Genomic DNA, 19,970 nt, shown 5'->3' with positions numbered 1-19,970 from the left:
TCTCTGTCATCTCCGGTTCCCAAACCGGTATCACCAATAGTTAAGGCTGCTCCCCCTCATAAGGGGTCGAGATCCAGAATTTCGAAAGCTAAGTCTCTACCTGACTTTGATTCTGAGGCCTTCATAAATCGCTTGTTGGAGAAGGTCGACTCTAAAGTTGACACTAAGCTTGATGATATTGCTTCAAGCCTGGAGTCTTCCGAAGAGTCTATGCAATCTTTGACGGAGAAGGTGGAAGCCCAAGAAAGTCTGATTTCCGGGTTCATCCAGTCCGGAGCAACGCCTCAGTCCCATGTTGTCCCGGATGCCTCCAGACTACCTCCCTTCGATAAAGGGAACCCATGGCGTCTGGCTTTACATGCTCCCTTACATAATGACACCTTGACCATCGAAGGTTTAGGCACCCGTCGCTTGGAGGAACTGGAGTTCTTCCCCGCCCGACTTAGTTCCCCCCCATCCAGGTTTTCGCCAGGCTAACGGAGGAAGCCTGGGTTAGGGTCTGACAAGGTCCTAAGGGAGACGGTTATCTTCCCAAAGGATCAGGCTCAATCTACTCTGTTGCGCGCTCTCACTAGTTGGGAGTGCGAGAACACTAAGCTCACTCCTTTTAAAGGGTCTTTCATGATGTTCTCTACTGGCGATGCCATTCCGACTCCTTGCACTACTAAAATTGCGGAGTTGACTCTTCAAGCAGGTTTGGATGGCAAGCCCATGCCTCGGCTCGGGAAACAACCTCTCTCTTTTCCCGGAGACTCAGAGTGTTGGTTGGGAGCTCGGCAACTTTTACAGTAGGGAAGCTTGATCCTGAGTGTGCCTCCGCCTTGTTCAGTGAGCATCTTCTGCGAATTCCAGAAGCTTTGCTCAAAACAGAATTTGAAACCAGGTGCAGGTTAGGTCGTTCCTTGCATGCAGTCACTATGTCTGAAGTAACAGCTCTATCCTATCATGACGAGCCCTTGTTTCAGGTGGTTACGAAGTCCTTTCTGGCTTCCTTCCAGTCAGACCTTTACGACTTTGTTGTAGCCAGACAAAATTGGAGAAAACACATCTTTACGGAGACCACCATCAGACATGAACCTAATAGGCTAATAAAAAGTTCTATCTGGGGACCTAATCTCTTTCCGGAGGATGAGGTCAATGCTGTTATGGCTGAAGCTACTAGAGCCAACCAAAGTCTTTGTTCTCGTTGGGGCCTTCCTTTTAAGAGGAAGTTTTCCGAGACCTCCGGCCCTCAATCTAAAGGGAAGAGGTTTAGAAGGTTCCAGGGCTTTAAGAGACCTCAAGTCCCGACTGTGCTTCAGGCTGTTCCGGTTTCTCAGGTCGGGCAGCCTTCCACATCTAAGGCGCAACCCCAACAGCAGTTTGTTTTGGTGCAGCCGAGTCAACATGCTTCACTACACCAACTTTTTGTGACGTCCCCAGCTTTCAATGCTTCATTTGAAAGCTCGGGGACATTTCAAGGTATAACAGATTTGCAGAGGTAGCAGGGCTAGAGCTGCCTACAGAGGTAGAGCACCATCCAGGCCCCTCTCACGAGGAAGGGGGAGGCAGCGGGACCAAAGGTAGCAGACCTTCCCTAATCAATGAGACACCCCCAGGTAGGAGGGAGATTGTACCTCTTCAGGGACTGTTGGGCCTTCAGCCCATGGGCCCACAGCATAGTTTCGAAAGGACTGGGTTGGAGCTGGTGCAAGGGGCCTCCCCACCAATCAGGTTCCTTCAACACCCTTCCCAGGACTTACAGGACTTTTGCAGAAGAACTCCTGCAGAAGAATGCAATAAGGAAAGTCAGACACTTGAAATTTCAATGCTGTCTGTTCAGTGTTCGAAGAAGGACTCAGACAAGCGGAGAGTAATTCTGGACCTGTCCGCCTCAATTCATTCATTCAATGCGACAAATTCCACATGCTTACAATCTCACAGGCACGACCCTACTTTCCTCGTGGGGCCGTCACCACCTCTATAGATCTTACAGACGCTTATTATCACGTCCCTATTGCGAGAAACTTCTCCCCTTACCTGGGATTCAGACTAGGAAAACAAGCCTACTCCTTCAGGGTCATGCCATTCGGGCACAACATCGCACCCCGAATTTTTACCAAACTGGCAGAGACAGTCGTTCAAGAGCTGCGGTCCCAAGGGATCATGTTGGCTGCGTATCTGGACGATTGGATCATTTGGGCACCCAGTGCCAAAGAGTGTCAAAGAGCAACCAATATAGTTATAAGTTTTTTGGAATACCTCGGTTTCCAAATAAACAGAAAGAAATCACGCTTAGTCCCAGCAGCTCAATTCCAGTGGCTAGGGATTCATTGGGACCTCAGCACTCACAAACTGTCTTTGCCACTAGCCAAGAGAAAAGGAATAGCCAAAGCTACCAGACAGTTCCTCAGAAACAAGCATGCCTCTCGGTGTACCCAGGAGAGGATACTCGGCTCTCTTCAGTTTGCTTCGGTGACAGACTTGCTGTTGAAAACCGAACTGAAAGACATAAACAGGGTTTGGCGGAAACGAGCCAACAGGCGGAGCAGAGACAAACTTTCTCTGATCCCCCAGATCTTGAGGAAAAGACTTCGCCCTTGGTCGACAGTCAAAAGCTTGTCAAGATCAGTGCCTCTCCAATTTCCCCCTCCGTCTCTCGTGGTACATACAGACGCCTCCCTGAGCGGTTGGGGGGGATACTCCCAACACGGAAAAGTCCAAGGAACGTGGTCGACAGGGTTCCGCCAGTTCCACATAAACATCCTAGAAGCCATGGCGGTGTTCCTAACGCTAAAGAAACTTTGCCCCGCCAGACAGATTCACATCAGGTTGGTACTAGACAATGCAGTTATAGTACACTGCCTGAACAGAGGAGGCTCCAAGTCAGGTCATATCAGTCAAGTGATGATCGCGATTTTCTCCCTAGCAAGGAAACATTGTTGGCATTTGTCAGCCACCCACCTGGCAGGTGTCCGGAATGTCATTGCAGACTCTCTTTCCAGGACAACCCTTACTGGAGTCGGAGTGGTCTCTAGACAAGAAGTCGTTCGCATGGATTTGTCTTCAGGTACGGGTCTCCAGGTAGACCTGTTTGCCACAGAGAGCAACCACAAACTTCCCTGTTCGTAGCTCCCAATCTGGATCCTCTGGCTTATGCCACAGATGCAATGACAGTCGATTGGAACAGGTGGCAAAGGGTCTATCTGTTTCCCCGTAAATTTGCTGATGAAAGTTTGCACAAGCTGAGATCATTCAGAGGCCGAGTAGCACTGGTGGCACCAACTGGCCCAAAAGCAGTTGGTTTCCCTTACTTCTAGAGTTGAAGCTCACTCCCAGACCTATCCCAACCACAGTTAACACAAATAGTACAAACTCGGATTGTGTCAGCTTCCTCAAGAATTCTCAGTGCCCTAACTTTATGGATTTCATGAAATCGCCGCTTAAAGACATAAAATTGACCCTCTTAATACGAGGTAAAAAAGTTCAGGAAAAATTGTTGAATGATGTATTTACACAGGAATGAAACAACCAAATACTGGTAAACAATTATCTGTGATGTAGTGATCCATATAGACTTGTTACCTCAGTCATCCTCTTGCTACCGTTGTTAACATCTACTTCAGAAAAGTAACTTCTTGAACCCATGGAAAATAAAAATTTTGAGATGAGCTAACATCAAGTTCTGACCAAGCTTGATTGGAAACCAGGAAAAATTATTTAAGCTTTGCAACAAGTTTATGGATTCTTCTCCATCTAAATCAGTTGTTTATGATTGGATAAAAGCGATTTAAGGATGGTCGGGAGGACCTCAAAGACAACCCAAGAGAGGAAGACCATCGACTGCAAAAATGAAAGAATTGTGGCTTTGGTGCAGAATCTAGTGGATGAAGATCGTCGGATTACTATCGATATGATAGCTAATGAAACTGGGATCTCCCATGGTTCATTTTCAATTTTAAATGAAAATCTTGGTTTGAGTAAACTTTCAGCACGTTGGGTCCCAAAAGCGTTGCGCCAAGACCAACTGCATCAAAGAGCTGAACTTTCTCTTGCAGTTTTTAACGAAGATTGAATCAAATGAATCAGAGTTTTTGACCGGATTGTTACTGGAGATGAAACTTGGATCCATCAATATGACCCAGAAAGTAAAATTCAATCAAAGCAATGGTTACCAAGAGGTTCAGCTGCAGTGAAGTTCAAAGTGGCGAGATCTGCCCAGAAGGTTATGAACAGTGTTTTGGGACTCCAAAGGAGTGATTTTGATTGATTTCCTTGAAGGACAAAAAACAATCACCGGGAACTACTACAAGGTGTTTTGCAAAAACTGAAGACTGCATTGGCTAAAAACGTCGAGGAAAGTTGCAGGTTTTGTTCCATCATGATAACGCTCCAGCACATTCATCAAGGGGTTGCAAGAGAAGTCTCAGTGGAAATTTAGGTGGGAAACTCTTCCACATCCTCCTTATAGTCCTGATCTTGCTCCTTCAGATTTTTCCTGTTCCCAAAACTCAAGGAACACTTAAGAGGAGTCCGGTTTGAATCTTTGGATGCTGCTAAACATGCAGTTTCAACATGGTTTAATAGAAAGGCCCCAAATTTCTACAAAGAAGGGTTGCAGAGGTGGAAACAGCGCCTTGAAAAGTGTGTAGAATTAGATGGTAGATATGTAGAAAAATGTTTGAATTTCCTTAAATAAAGAGTATATTGAATTTTTCCTGGAACTTTTTGACTTTCCCTCGTATATATTTATTGAGTCGGATAAATGAGAATCTACCCTCAGGCAGTATGACTCGGCAGTTAAGAAATTAGCCTTGTTTCTGAGAGAATCAAATGCTCATGAGATGACCACGAACCTAGCAATCTCTTTCTTTAGGTCATTATTCGAGAAGGGTCTGGCTTCTAGTACTGTTACTACAACTAAATCTGCTTTAAAAGAATATTTTTACATGGCTTTAATATTAATCTTTCGGACTCATATTTTCATCTATTCCTAGAGCATGTATGCGCCTTAGACCAACAACCCGTCCACACACAGTCTCCTGGTACTTAAATGATGTTCTTAGGTTGGCATCAGACACTGATAATCTTTCATGTTCATATCCGAGTCTGCTGAGGGAAAACTCTGTTCTTAGTAAGTCTAGCCTCAGGGGCTAGAATTTCTGAACTGTCTGCTCTTTCTAGAGAATCTAATCATGTTGATTTCACTCCCGTCAGGTGAAGTTCTGTTATCCCCAGATCCTAGTTTTTAGCAAGAACAAGACCCGCAGAATAGGTGGTCTCCTTGGAAAGATTGCCCCTCTTCCACAAGATTTATCTCTTTGCCCAGTCAATACTTTAAGAAAAACTTACTTAGATAGGACCTCTAATAGAACTTCGGGTCCCCTTTTTGTTAGGAAGGGGGCAATATCTCACTCAAAGCCATCAGACAACAAATTCTTTATTTTATTAAGCAAGCGAATCCGGAATCAGTACCTAAGGTCCATGATGTTCATGCAGTGGCCACTTCTACTAACTTTTTTCATTATATGAATTTTGATGAACTTAAGAAATATACGGGTTGGAAATCACCAAAAGTATTAAATGCCACTATCTTAAGTCTTTAGAGGCCCTTAAATTTTCCACAGTTGCAGTGGGTGGTGTGGTCCCCCCTGGTCCAACTCAAGTTTAGTTTATGTGAATTTAATCCCTGACCCCGTCTCACCTGCTTGCCCTGCGTCTTCCACTGGGTCAGTTCTGCCCCTTAGCCTAGCCCATTTATTTCCACAATGCCTCATTGTCATTTATTTTGTTAGCCTTAAGTATACTAGTTGGACTAATATCTAGTATTCAAAAATTTTATCTGAGTACCTCAAAATTTTCCTGTGTAATTATGAATTTTTTACCTGTGTGCCTCTGAATCCTATTTTTGTGATAATGTTTGAATTGTCTGTATTAAAACACAGTGAAGTTTTCTTTAAATGTTTTATTTTAGCTCCGTTTGCATACTCTCTGGCGGGCCACCAAGCTCTCGTATAGTTAATTCTCTGTTACTATTTTCACTGGCTGACACAGGTCGACCCAGAAAGGGATTTTGACAAAGGAAAAATCTATTTCTGAGGAAGACCTGTGTCACCCAGTGACCCTCATTTTCCCACCCGGGTGTAATACTCAGCTTGGTAGGGGCTAAATTTGGAATGACGTGTCAGTCTCGTGATGACGCCTACTTGGCGGTCGGGTGAGTATTCCGAGTTACAAGTTTGTAAACGCTCATCCAATTTGGGTCTTTGAGAATTGAGAAGTCTATTGGATGAAGGCCTGTGGAAGCGTAATAGCTCACCCCTGGTATATACCGACATCTGTTTGAGATGTTCGAACTGGAGTAAATAACTCCAGCATCCTACATAGCTTTTTTCTCTGGTATATATAGCAGTCTTAAACCTAGAAATGTGCTAATTGGAACCAATTTCACTGGGTGACACAGGTCTTCCCCCAGAAATAGATTTTTCCTTTGTCAAAATCCCTTTTTCATCCTGGAAAGCGATAAATGATTAAATAGTAGGCTATGATGGTGAAGGTGGGTCTACGCAAACATACACACATGGGATATCAAATGTGTTGCACAGCCTATTTTGGGTTGTAAATTTTATTGTTTTTCATCTTTTATGCAGTAAAATGATGACAAAACATGCAAAATAAAAATGAGAAAATACACTAAAATGAAAATGTCAAATAAATATTAAAAAAAGGAGAGGAATGTGTTTGTGCTTATATGTTATTGGCTTTAACTTGTGCAGTATGAGTTATTTTCTCTCACTTCTCTTTTTTGTCATGCTGATTATTTCCTTACAATTTACAGTGCATTACTATAATATCCTTTAACAAAATTTGGAAAAAGCATAAACTTAAAAACATAAAACAAAAATAGCTCTAACGAAGCCTTATGCCTACACCCACCTTCCAAAACAACCCTTTCTCTGAGTGAACCTTCCTGCAGCCTTACTGCCACTCCCCTCCCTTGGGACCTAGCCAGGATGGGGATGTTGAGGTAGGTAGTCCCCAAAGAGGATGTGAATGTTGAGGTAGACAGTCTATTCTTCTGTTGAAGCAAGTAGGGGGATTTCTGTCATGCCTTGGACAATATGGCAGCAACATGGAGTGGAACCACGGATAACCTCAGTCCCTCTGGATGGGTACAGTCTACCCTTCAAAGACCATCACCTAACCCTAGTGAACTTCTCTGATTTCTGACTTGTCCTTGAAGATCGCCTTCTGCTCAGGCCCTTTTGGCAAAGGTAAGGGTATGGATAAAAAAAATGGAACCCAAGAATTCACTGATGATCGCTCTACCCATTTGTAAAGGAGAATATATGGAGGTTGATTATCAATCTTTCTTCTCTGAATGAGTTTGTCTCAGATTTGGTTCAGGATGGAAACTCAGTTGTCCATGTAAGCTTCCATCATGATTTATATAGTCCTCAAGAATGCATCTTTCCAGATACCCATTCTTCAGACACTGGAAAGTTTCCAGTTTGTTTGCAAAGGGACCATGTTTGTTCAAAGTTCTATACTGAAAACTATTGACAACCTCCCCAGGTATTCCACGTATGAGTTTGCCTTAGTTTTCTTTTGGGTTCATGTGGTGGGATACAAGTATTGTTTGATCTCAGTGATACTGCCAACCTCAGAGGTGCAGTTATTTCAGAATCAAGATTACCTCCATAGGGTGTACCATGATCTGGGACTTTGGTGAACTGGTAGAAATTAGAGCTCTAGCCCAACCAGAAGGAGAGTGTACTTGGGTAGGCCAGAAGTTTATCCTGTACTTTCAATGTAGGCAAGCTCAAAGTCATCATAAAGCAGTTCCTTTCTAGGTGGTAACCACCATCTCAGCTTTGGCAGATCATTCTTGGTACCTGTTGTCTGTGCAGAATGTTGTGCCTCAAGGGAATGTTCTGAGGTGGTAGGTGGATGGTAAGAACCTCCTAGTGGGAGATGCTTTTGTTCTTTGATGTACTAAAGGAGGGATGGGGTGCACACCTGGAGGACATAGTCGCTTTTGGATGTATAGACTACAGACAACTTTTGTCTGGACAGTGCTTGTAAGAACTTTATGACTGGTTGACGGGTCAGTTAATGATGTTGATGAGCAGCAACAATACAACAGTGGTGGCATCAACAAACATGGAGGAAGTGTCTCTACCTCTCTGCAAATTGGCAAAGCTGATACACAAGTGGGCAGAGTATCTGTTTGTTAAGCTGTCGGCCAGGTACAGTTCAGGGTGCTGATTGTATGGACAGAATGAGCTTTACATCTTGCATGGTGAGAAGGCTTTTTGAGCTTTGATAAATACCAGTGATTGGCCTGTTCGCCATGTGAATATACAGGAAGCTTCCAGAGTTCTTATCTTCAGTTCCAGACTCCAGGCCAGCAATGAATGATCCCAACACCTCTAGGCCCAGCTGGAATGTTTTTACATTGATGTGCATAATCAGCAGGATTCAGGTCACTCCAAGAGTCAAAATAAACCTTATGGCTACTCGTTGGGTCTCGGCCAAGTTGTACCCCGATCTGCTGTCTCTCTTGGTAGAGGCACCAACTGACTTTGAATGCTTCAACTGCCGAGATCCCTCTAATCCATGGAGAGCCTTTCACTTTATGGCTGGAGACTATCCAGCAGCTACTGTGAGAAAGAGGCTTTTCTTGCAGGACTGAGGGAGAAATGTGCAGGACAATCGTGGAAATGTGAAATCTGTGTATTTGGGTAAGTGGGCACCAGTGTTTGGTTTCTTAGGAGAGGTATCTTTCCATCAGAACCCCCATAGGGGGTAGCGCCATCGGTGCATCTCATGCGGTGCAATGTAGGCCTTACTTATGGTTCTTTGCAGTGTCCCTTTGGCCTCTAGGTGCAATCTCTTTCATTCCTTTTTCTGTACCTCCATTCATATTCTCTTTCTCCCAGCTTACTGTCCACCCTCTCCTAACAATTGATTCATGGTGTAACTGCGAAGTTTTCCTCCTGTTACACCTTTCAAACTTTTTCCTGTCAATTTCCATTTCAGAGCTGAATGGCCTTGGTTGTCCCAGTGCTTGGCATTGATGCCTAAAATCTATAAATCTATCAGTCTATCTCCATCAGAGCCATTCTTCAGCATATTAGGGACATGTCTTTCCCTGCCAAACTAAGGTCCTCTCTGTCTTGGCTGTAAAAGGATACGCTCTACCCTTAACCATGTCTTTTGACTATTGTACTCATGGGAGTTATCTATGTTAGTTTATAGTTTCTCATTTATGGGATTCAGTATGTATAATACATACATAGTACTGTACAGCATTACATTGTTCTGCGCAAACTTTACCGATCAGTTGTGTTTGACCAATTTTACAGTACTGTGATGATGACCTTGACCAAGAAATATTCATTGCTACAGTGTTTTGATTCTGTGGATTTTCAGACTTGGTGTGTTTTTATAGAGTAGGCTATGTAACTGCAAGGTTAGGCTAAGGTTTAGAGTAGGCTAGCTTGGGCTGTGGGTCAGCCAATCACAGTCAATTTTCTATTATATATCCCAGTCTTACTGTTCTAATAATGCTTATAGTTGCATATTATTCATAATATAAAAATTATGGAACTTAATAGAATTGTGTATGAGAGGAGGAAAACATTGAAATCATTTGGGCTGATTGAGTTGAAAGTCACTTTCATTTTAATTGTTTTGTTGGCTGCTGTACTATATAGGAGATATTATGTTGCAAAAAATAATAGTAGTTAAAATTTTTACGTATTAATTTACTCCTTTTAGCTATTGGTACTAGTATTGTTTATTTACTGATGCAATATTATAGTTTTGTTCTCAGCAAACCCATCAAATCATATTAAGGCCAAATTAGTGGTTGCAATGTCTCCTGACATGCTTAAAACCCAAAGTCAAGTTGAAAGCCCCTCCCCCCCCCAAACAATTGCCTTACATAGTTGTGTATTTCAATTTCTCGAAGGCAGCAGCTCACTAAATGTGAATACCTTTTCTTTCAACCTTGACCTGTTATTAACCATTGTGGTATTTATATCTTTCTTATAAACAGCAATGTTTTAGACATACGCATGTTTTGGAAGAAATGAGTTGTTATAATGAAGATGAAAACTTAAACCAAATTCAAATATTGCATGTGTTGACTTTCTCTCAGTATGGTATATACATCATTTTCAGTATTTATTTATAGATGTTACCCAAAACCTCCTAGATATAAAACTGTTTTGATCTGCAAAGATAATGAAATGGGTTGACCCAGAGTTACTGACCCAAAACTTTAAGTTTTCCTCTTCACCACCTTCTTGGAGTAAATGCATAATTTAGCAATATGTTAGGAAAGCATTCACACATTCTCAATATTTTTACGTGCTATTTCTAGCAGTATTACAATATTACTCTCAATTGTAATTAGAAGTCTCTCCAATTCTCTGACTGTTAAGAATCACAAAAAAGTCTTTTAATTGCCTTTTGCATAAAATGTTGTATTCCTGCTTCACCCTTCCAAAACCTTCCTTTGACTAAGATAAAAGATCCATAAGGGATAAGTGTGTCCCTGCACATGCAAACCATTTGGTTGGAACTACCCAGCTCATTCTTGTTATTTTCTCTCTGACTGTAAACATACTTTAGTCTATCTGTGGTGCATCAGTATATTGTGATCGGAAATAATAAGTAAAAACCACAATAATGTAAATGATAGAATGTATTTTTCCAAAATACAGTATATGGAAAAATACAGTCTACCATTTACATTATTGTGGCTTTTTACTCATTATACTTTAGTCTCTCCAGCATTTCATAAGCAGTCCATATTAATTTCTTTATCCTTTCTTGTACATTGTTTAATCTATTTTATCCCCCATTTTCCTCAAAGTGATATTAGTAATTACAATACTTGCATGTTGTTTGTGGTTGGTGTCCTGAGTGTAATGAACTGTGCTAGCTATGCTTAATTCAGCAATTTAATGTTACTTCTAATACTGACACAAAATTAATTTAACCATGGTAATTTAGTATTTTCTTTGTTTTTTAATTAACATTAAGCTGATAGGTAGAGATACTCCTCAATACTTTATCAGTACTAATCATTTCGTATTACCGTAATGTCAGTTACTTGCTGCTTATCCATGACATCATCTTGGTTTCCTACAGTACGTTTTGCTGATTTTGTGCTTATATTGCTCCTTTTTATATAATATTTGTCCTAAACACTGTATTTTACATTTCCTGTTATCCATTAAATCTGTATCAGGAAAGTTTTGTACAGTCATATGCCGCATTACCACTCTCTTGTTTACAATGTACAGCAAATATGATAGCAGTCCCATGATGGAGCTGACAAATTCCAATCAAATAGCATCACCATAGCCATTGCAAGACTGCAATCGTATTGTGGTTTGTTTATTCTCCTGCAAATAACCAAACTGCTTATATTTCTGCATACAGTTGTTACATATGTACTTATTATACAATACTCCAAAGTTAAGTATACCTTAGTTTTACCAGACTACTGAGCTGATTAACAGCTCTCCTAGGGCTGGCCCGAAGGATTAGACATATTTTACGTGGCTAAGAACCAATTGGTTACTTAGCAACGGGACCTACAGCTTATTGTGGAATCAGAACCACATTATAGCGAGAAATGAATTTCTATCACCAGAAATAAATTCCTCTAATTCTTCAATAGCTGGCCGGAGACTCGAACTCAGGCCTAGCGAATGCTAGCCCACAACTCTATCGACAATATTGTATAATGGTTTGTCAAGTGAGGTAAGTCTTCAGTACATACAATAGATCTGAAATAATGCTGAAGTAGTGTTGAAATGTTTACATAATAAAAATATGCATGGATATCCTCTGTATACATTATAACAGTAAGCTAGTACAGTACTTTTATTGCTGATAGACAAATAACTACAAGAAAAACTGGCCTTGAGTGATGTACATTTTTGAAAACAAATTACAGGTCTTTCTTAGATTTACTTTAGTGGAATTTGTGGTAACAAGTAGTTATAAATTTTGTGAATGAGTTTTTTGTACTTCCAAGAAGTGAGGTTAGTTTTATACAAAACTTTTCACTTTGTGAAATCTTCTGAAAGAAAAAAATAAAGTGGTCTTAGAAGTCATTTCTGCTGTGGTTTCCTAAAGGGTGCACAAAAAAAATGCAAATAATGCAAAATGGCACATTTATTATTCTACAGATGAAGTCCATGTTGAGTACCCTCGTGGATAGGCCGACACAGCGCCCACTGCACTCATCTTACAGTATTTGTACACATCACGTCATCTGGCTGAGTCAAGTGCCACAGTGCCTGGAAGCTCTGAGGCAAATGCCAGATTGGTGCCCGACTCAAACCTCTTCCTCTTCATCAACTTGGAGGAAATGAAGTTAATATGGGTAGGTGTGAGTTGGTAAGAGTTTAACCAAGTGAGCATTAACACGAGGAACAGCAGGAGATTCCTGCAAGTCTCAGGCATACCAGGATGGATGGAATATTTGACAAAATTTTAATCAGGTTTCTCAAAAAATGCACAAGAAAATTTTGTGAATATTTTGTTGGCTGCTCCTGTAACAGAACAATGTCTTTAAAAATATTATAAAATTATATCTACAAGATTGAGAAACACACTAAAATAAAATAAATCTTCAAAATAATTTCAAATCTGATATGAACAAAATTCATTAGACATGTCCAAAGCAAATGTAATCACACTGGAGGCTTCAAATCTCTCCATATAGCTGTGCCTTGAACAAACAATTATAAACTGATGCAGAAGGTATTTGTCTAGTATAAGTATCAAGTCATGGTTGTATTTCTTAATAGTGGTAATCTGTTATCCAATAGAACTGGATATTTAATAAGCCTTTCTTCTCCCCTGAAATACTACCATAATCCTGATATCTATACACAGTAAATAATATTTCAAATGCAGTCAAGAGTTGAGTGGATTGGTAGTGGGTCACAGACCAAGTTTGCATTTACCAACAAAAGTTACATAAACACTTCAATTGGAATGTTTTAGCATGGCAATATAAAAAGTCCGCACCATTTTGCGACCAACATATTTTATAACACTCGTGCCACACGATATTTTAAGTTCAGCTGCAATTTTGAACTGCAGTACAAAGGATTTAATTTTCAAAACCAAGAAGTTTTTCGTATAAAGCTACACTAAAGTCTTTTAAGCTGCTGTTTTCCTAGCTGAAGAATAAGTTACCATTAATTGCCAAATAATTTTACTGACTTCCCCATGAAATCTGACCAATTGAGGCACTGTGGACTGAATTCGCCTCCTTCCACTCATGACTTAAAAAGATGGACACAGGGATCCAGTTCTTAAATAATGAGTACAAAATCAAATATATGTCAGCAGATGAACACAGGAAAATGGGAAGCACTAATAACTACACTAAAATTATGCAATTAAAGAGGAGTTGCTCAACAGCCGAAGCTAACTTTTATGATGGTAGCTTCATTAGTATGATCCTCAATGTAAGACATCTGTTCATAATAGCATTGTGCATTCTGTACATATTTCTTTTCTGATCACCTACCTAAAAATGTTTTTTTTTAATAAAATAATGAGTCATTCTGTACACAATGTATAGTAATTATGTATACAATGCTAACCTAATAAAGTCAGGTTCATTGCTCGGTCTTATAACTGTTGCCCAGAGTATATAGCTGGTGAATATATTAGCCATATTTCTGTCCTTCATAAACTTCACTGTTCAGCTTCACTCCACACTTCAAGGCATCATGTCACTCAATATATAACTCTTTCCATATTCTTAACAACAAATATGAGTCCTCTCTCAACCTTGCAAAGATTCTTTGGGATCTCAGATACACACCAACACTGGCATAACTATTTTGCACAATTCAAGAAAAGTGAAGCTATGACCACTGTCACATATTGACCAAGCTTAGGCTGCCTTGTGATATGATTGGCTGCGAGATATGTTGTGGAAGATCGCACGCAAGAGACCACACACTGAGCTGCACTGGGCAGGGTAGGGGAAGGTTATGGGAGGCCCTGGTGACTCAACAGCTGTCCAACACTGTTCCATCCCTTGCCAAACTCGGATCCTTAAAAATATACACTAAACACATAATTGCCCTATGTCACGATCCCCTGCCACATGGATGCGCCACACATTGCCTCTCGCACAGGCTTTAGGACGAGCAGCTCAGCTGTACACCATCCCCTCCAAAGAAAGGGCAGGCACCATAACCCCATTGTAGCTATTGGTAGACTACAATTGCTGCCAGTGGTGGTCGTGTCACTAATGTGGTCCTGCACCACCATGGCTTAGATGATCGCCCTGAAAAAATTTTATCAAGACTTAGAAATTCAATAAGCTATTATCACACTGTATGACTAAATGCACACAGCATAAAACTAAACGAGCAAAATTTTTATGAAACGGACAAACAGCCCAATTAAATTTTTGTGAAGACAAATACTAACCATGTAAATCAATCATCATAGGGAAAGAAAAAGAAAAAATACGTTGGTTTCTCATACATACTAAACTTAAAAGGCAGAAATTACTTTCCTTAAGCAGTAATTTAGAAGTTTCCCACATCTTTCATCATTTTTAGAACAAAATTTAAGAGAGAGGAATGCTGAACTAGGAAAGGCAACAGAAAAGCACCCTTTTATTGTCCTTTACAAAACAACCCTTGGAGAATCACTTTTATCTCATAAATGCTACTTTACAAAACGACCCCTGGAAAATCACTTTTATCTCATAAATGCTAAGACATCCATCACTCAACTTTGGAGTTAAAATTCCTCCTCTATTAATTGTGTGATTGCAGGCCGGGCCAAAATACTCCTTTTGAAAAACTTTAAAATAACAAAGCTTCTTTTGTAAAACTCATTTCATATGGCAAAATTGTACTATATTTTCAAACCATAGTTTTTCAGTCTTGTTTTGGAAATTATCTTCACTTGAGAAAACAAGTCTGTTATTAATAAAAAAAAAAAATGAGAATGCCATTTTCTAAATTAGCTATCATTCTTGTAATAATGTACTTACTGGTAAATTTGGAAAGGGCGGGGCCATACTGGAAGGGTGAGGCAAATGAGGTGGTGGTAGTTTTGAACCATCTGATTTCTCTTCTTCACGTCTTTTCAAACAAGCGGCTTTTGGATTCAAGTTTCGTTCTGTAAAATAAGAGGACTTTTTATCAGTACTGTTTACAGAACTTCAACATTTACAGCTCATTAAATTGAACTAGCAAACCAAAATGACGAATACAGTTCAAGGTATTGAATAAATCCTTTCTTTCCTCTTTAATCAATTGCTAATAATGCTAATGAATCATGCTTTTCCCAAGATATAAATTTTTTTTAGTAAAAGGACTATTTTCTTTGTAGACATTTGATAAATACTACTATACCTAATGTACTACTACCATAAATCAAGTATGTGTTTGGGAAGAGATTTACAATATACTGTACAAGTTTTTGGGCTCCTAAACAGGGTAAATGATGAATAGCTACTTTAAAATTTTTTCTCCTGTAGGTGATTTATGTATTGGCATCAACTGTCACAGTACCAATTGCAATGATATTGAACTATACTCTGATACTTGACTTAAAATATACATTTATATTTTCTTTTCTGTATTGAAAGACCTTCGCATTAGTAGAATCAGGTCATACAGCAATGCTGTAACTGCAAACCAACTGAATATAATCGTAACAAAAACTGTCATTTCTATGAGAGAAGTCTGAATTCTATCTAGGGGCTACTTGAATTAAGAAGAGTAAAAAAGAACTACTGTAAAGCAAAATTTGCACTTCAAGTTAGGCTTTAAAATGTAAGTTACCTCGTTGTACAGAAATACATGTAACTCACGAAGTTTTCAAATAATTTGCTTACTGAATTCATTTTTGGCAAATCGTTCATAATGTCTAACAAAAATTGGCAGCATTAACTTATTGCTACTAACATTTGGAAACCATTTTAATAATCAGTTGATGGAATATTCAAGAGTAATTGTATTTGACTAAAATCAAGCAAAAGGTACATGCCTACTACAATAGAAATATCCCCATTTCTAGGACAGAATAATTTCATAAATAACATTCTATCACGGTGGCCCCTCCTACCCCACAAGTTATACAGAATATTTCAAAGTTAGCCACTATCTTATTGGGTTTAAATAAAAACTACTTTACAAATTGTTAAGAAAACACTAAATGATTCAACAACAAAATATGCTTTTTCTAAAAACTAATTTCTACAATGATTGGGAAAAAAAGAAAAAGAGAAAATTAGATCTACACTGGCACCTATTTCCTAGGTACAGACTACAAATTTTCATTCTTCAATACTCATTTCATTTAAATGAGTTACTTAAGACCATTCAAGAAAAAACCATTAATGCATTATCAAGTAACATATAACACATTAAAACCCCAAAATAAATACTTACAATACAATAATTACCAGAAACCAAACAATCCCAACATGCAACACAAGCTTACAAAAACCCAAGGGCAACAAACAATTGGCAATACTGGAAGATATGTGCAAAAACAAAGCCACATAAAACAAAAAGAAAATAATTTTCAAATATAGATATAAGGGACACACTGAATGAACTAAAGTGATAAAAGGAGGTATGGTTAAAAAAAAATCACCCTGTGCCACAATATTTTAAGACTCGGTTGCAATTAACGACAATGTGTTCCCATTAATTTTAAATATTTCAACGTCAATGTAAAGTGCGCTGTGTAATGCCTCTGGGTGTAAAATCATGCTAAATGAAAATGGTGCAATAAATCTACTTCAGAACTTTGGCGAAAAATGTTCGTTAAACAATGTAGCCACGAAGTTTTCTCTATACAGTATCTGGAGTCCATAAAAATATGAATGCTGAACCACTAGTTGCATAACAGAATCTAGGATCAGCAAATACTTAAAGAAAACACCACAGCAATAGATGAGGTAGTAGGGTCCCATTCAGTTCCTCAACCAACAAGACAAAATGAAAAGAATAAATAATAGGCAAAGTAATGTAGCAAACCCCCTAAGTAGAAATTAAGAGAAAATAAATTATAATAAAAATAGCTAATACGGAATAGTTTAATGAATTTCTTATTCAGCAGAGCTGATAACTAGTAGTATGGAATTCAATGAAGGCATAACATGAGACACCAAAGACTGCACACAGTCTATTAATAACAAGTGTGTACCTCGGACTTGTTGTTCTAGCGACATTATAACATCTACAGCCATGTTGAGAATGCCAAGCTTAGTTTGGGGCTTGTCTGTTTTCAGATGTGTCATACACATCCTCCCCAGTTCCTTGAGAGCGTCGTTTATGTCACGGATTCTGATCCTGGAGGATGAAAGAATGGGTGACCTTGTGTTAGTGCTAATTAGTTAGTGGATGGGTAAGAACCCCCAAGCTGGGTTTATCTCTGCCCTACCCAACCCTCAATCCACCTACCCATACCATGCCACAGTTTTCTTTAGATACAACATTAGTCTTAAACCACAACTAATAACTGGTATTATCCTTATACAGCAGTATGGTGGGTGTGGTAGCTGGGTGGGGTGGGGTGAAGGCAGTGTAGCTCCCAGAGGTAGGGTCAGCATGGGAAGCTTACCTCTAACCTGCTGCTCCAGGGTGGTGATCACCTCTACCGCCATGTGCAAAATGTTTAGCTTGGTCTGCGCCTTATCATTCTTACAATGGATCATACACATACGACCTAATTCCTTAAATGCTTCATTTATATCACGAACTCGTATTCTGAAAGGCAAAACCGTAAATGTCATCATCATTGATAACCAAAGAGAATTGAGTAATGATTAACGACTCAAAAGAACTTGGAAGTATAGTAATGAAGCACGTAAGTATTTGAAGAGTGTATCATGTTGACAGATTTACTGCACAGATTTCAGCCCCTTCATATGTGGGTTGTCTGGTAGTTACAAATAATGAGCACATTTACGGTTTCAAATCCTAATATTTTCCATGTAGTAAATTATCGCCTTGCATCCTTAATTGTAAATCTGGAAGTGAAATATTTCTATTAATACTGAAGTAAACTGCAAAAAAAATTTTTTTAATTAAAATGACAAAGAATAACCACCACTATGAAGGGGAAAATATTCATACTGTACAGACTTAAAAACCAGAAAGTAAAAACGAATAAAACAATTTCTGTAATGATTAATCATCTATCAACAGAAATAATACACCATTCAGTTATGGACACAAAACTGAAAAATTTCACAATAAATCAAAAGGAACAAAATAAATGATTTATTTTGTAACTGCTGTATGAGGGCCCAAGTTGCTGGAAACAATTCAAAACTTGTGCTTACTGTACTGCATAACTGTGTGAACCAATGGTCAATTATTAGCTGAGACACTTGTACAATTACCATTTACTTTCTGTCTAAATAAAATAACATGTATTCTCAAATGAAACTTAATAGAAAACTTTCCCTATTCAATCCTAATCCCCCATATATACTACTATATCCTGACAGATTCTGAGGCAGCTATCTATGTGCAGAACAAATGCAAGCTGTCTAAACTTGAACTTTTTTTTTTTCCCCTTTTCTTGTTACACTACTTGGATACTGTATTGGTACTTGGTAATCCTTTATGCATCAATTCCTACTTTTTCTCACAGAACTTCTATCTGGGCCGAAATATTAGTTGAATTCTTCAAACCTTTAGTTTGTAAAATTACCACGACTGACTTTAAATTATAAAAAAAAATTTTCTTTCACAACTGTACTATTCTTACAAAACTCTGATTTACTGCTGCCAGTTTATGCCCGATTTCCCACTAACCAGACTCAACATTAGAGATATTAAAAGCATATGGCTGAAGTTAAATAAAATATATTTCTACACATTAAAAACACAGTAACATATTTATGCATGGGTTTTCACCCAACTATATCTGAATCACTCTTGCAATAATCTTTTAACCATATTTGAAAAAAATTTACACCTGCCTCATCTCTGGTTCTTGAATGCCTTTTATTTTATTTTTTTTATTATATACTTGAAAAAGGATCTAAGAATTAAATTTGAATGTATGTCAAGTACTTAACCATAGACTACCTGGTCTTCAAGAAGGATCCATGTTTTTTCCAGTTTATTTTGTTGGCTGGTGCTTGCTAACTTTCTTTTAAACCTACTTCCTATCTCAAATTAATCAAAGCAATAATAAAAGAAAGTGGACTGGATGTACTAGTGTTTTGCAATGCTGTTTTAATAACAATATACAGAGTTCTACCTAATAATCAACTTTCATTACCAAACTTTCTGTCACCCTTAAAACTAGGGTTATCTCTTCAAATCATACACCATTCACTACAGAAAATTAGTACAGTAGTAGTTTTCCAAAGCACACATCCAGTTCAATTCAACTTATACCAAACTTAACTATAAGAAGAAATGAGAAGATATACGAGGGGAAAAAAGAAATATTCACAACAGAAAATTCAGTTTGAAAAAGTCCATGAAGAATGAAATCAGGACCTGCCACAGAATATTCATAACACAGATTCAGGAGTTCGGAACATTTAGAAAGTTTTGAAAAAGTTCATGAAATCAGGACCTGCCACAGCTGCTTCTGAATATCTAAAAAAAAAAATTCACTTTAGTATTCAAAATATCTTGCAAATGCTTCACTTAAATATTAAAAGTAACTTACAATTGAAGTTAAAACAAATTATGACATACTCCAAAAAAAAGTTTTATCTACAAAAAACATTCTGTACTGATGTGTCCAGTCTTACTGTCTAAACAAATACAATAAGCATTGTAAGTCACCACACAAGCTTTGGTAATACTTAACAGAGGATTCTGAAATTAAATAACTTGAAAACAAAGGTTAGATAATTTTCATAACACTTTCCTATTACATAAAAAAGAAAAAACTTACTGTATAAAAAAAATAATAAAAGTTATGCATTAAATTTACTCATT

At 38.6% G+C, this 19,970-nt stretch overlaps 1 protein-coding gene across 50 annotated transcripts in view; it reads right to left on the bottom strand.

The window, feature by feature from the left end:
* Positions 1-12,159: 12,159 nt before the first annotated feature.
* The window catches only part of da (daughterless), a 624,884-nt gene continuing 617,073 nt past the window's right edge, over positions 12,160-19,970 (bottom strand). For 26 of the 50 annotated variants that reach the window (XM_067103717.1, XM_067103756.1, XM_067103616.1 and 23 more), the window contains 3 exons: positions 17,206-17,351; positions 15,038-15,165; positions 12,160-14,317 (listed from right to left, as the gene is read on the bottom strand). In XM_067103717.1, coding sequence (XP_066959818.1) covers positions 14,279-14,317; positions 15,038-15,165; positions 17,206-17,351 — 313 coding nt within the window. In that variant the 3' untranslated portion in view covers positions 12,160-14,278. Of the gene's footprint in view, positions 14,318-15,037; positions 15,166-17,205; positions 17,352-17,622; positions 17,769-19,970 lie in introns of all 50 variants that reach the window. The other 24 variants (XM_067103640.1, XM_067103658.1, XM_067103708.1 and 21 more) reach the window with 1 other exon arrangement.

The sequence above is a fragment of the Macrobrachium rosenbergii genome, chromosome 1 (assembly GCF_040412425.1).
Source record: "Macrobrachium rosenbergii isolate ZJJX-2024 chromosome 1, ASM4041242v1, whole genome shotgun sequence".
NCBI classification, from domain to species: domain Eukaryota; kingdom Metazoa; phylum Arthropoda; class Malacostraca; order Decapoda; family Palaemonidae; genus Macrobrachium; species Macrobrachium rosenbergii.
This window is presented reverse-complemented; position numbering and strand designations above follow the sequence as displayed.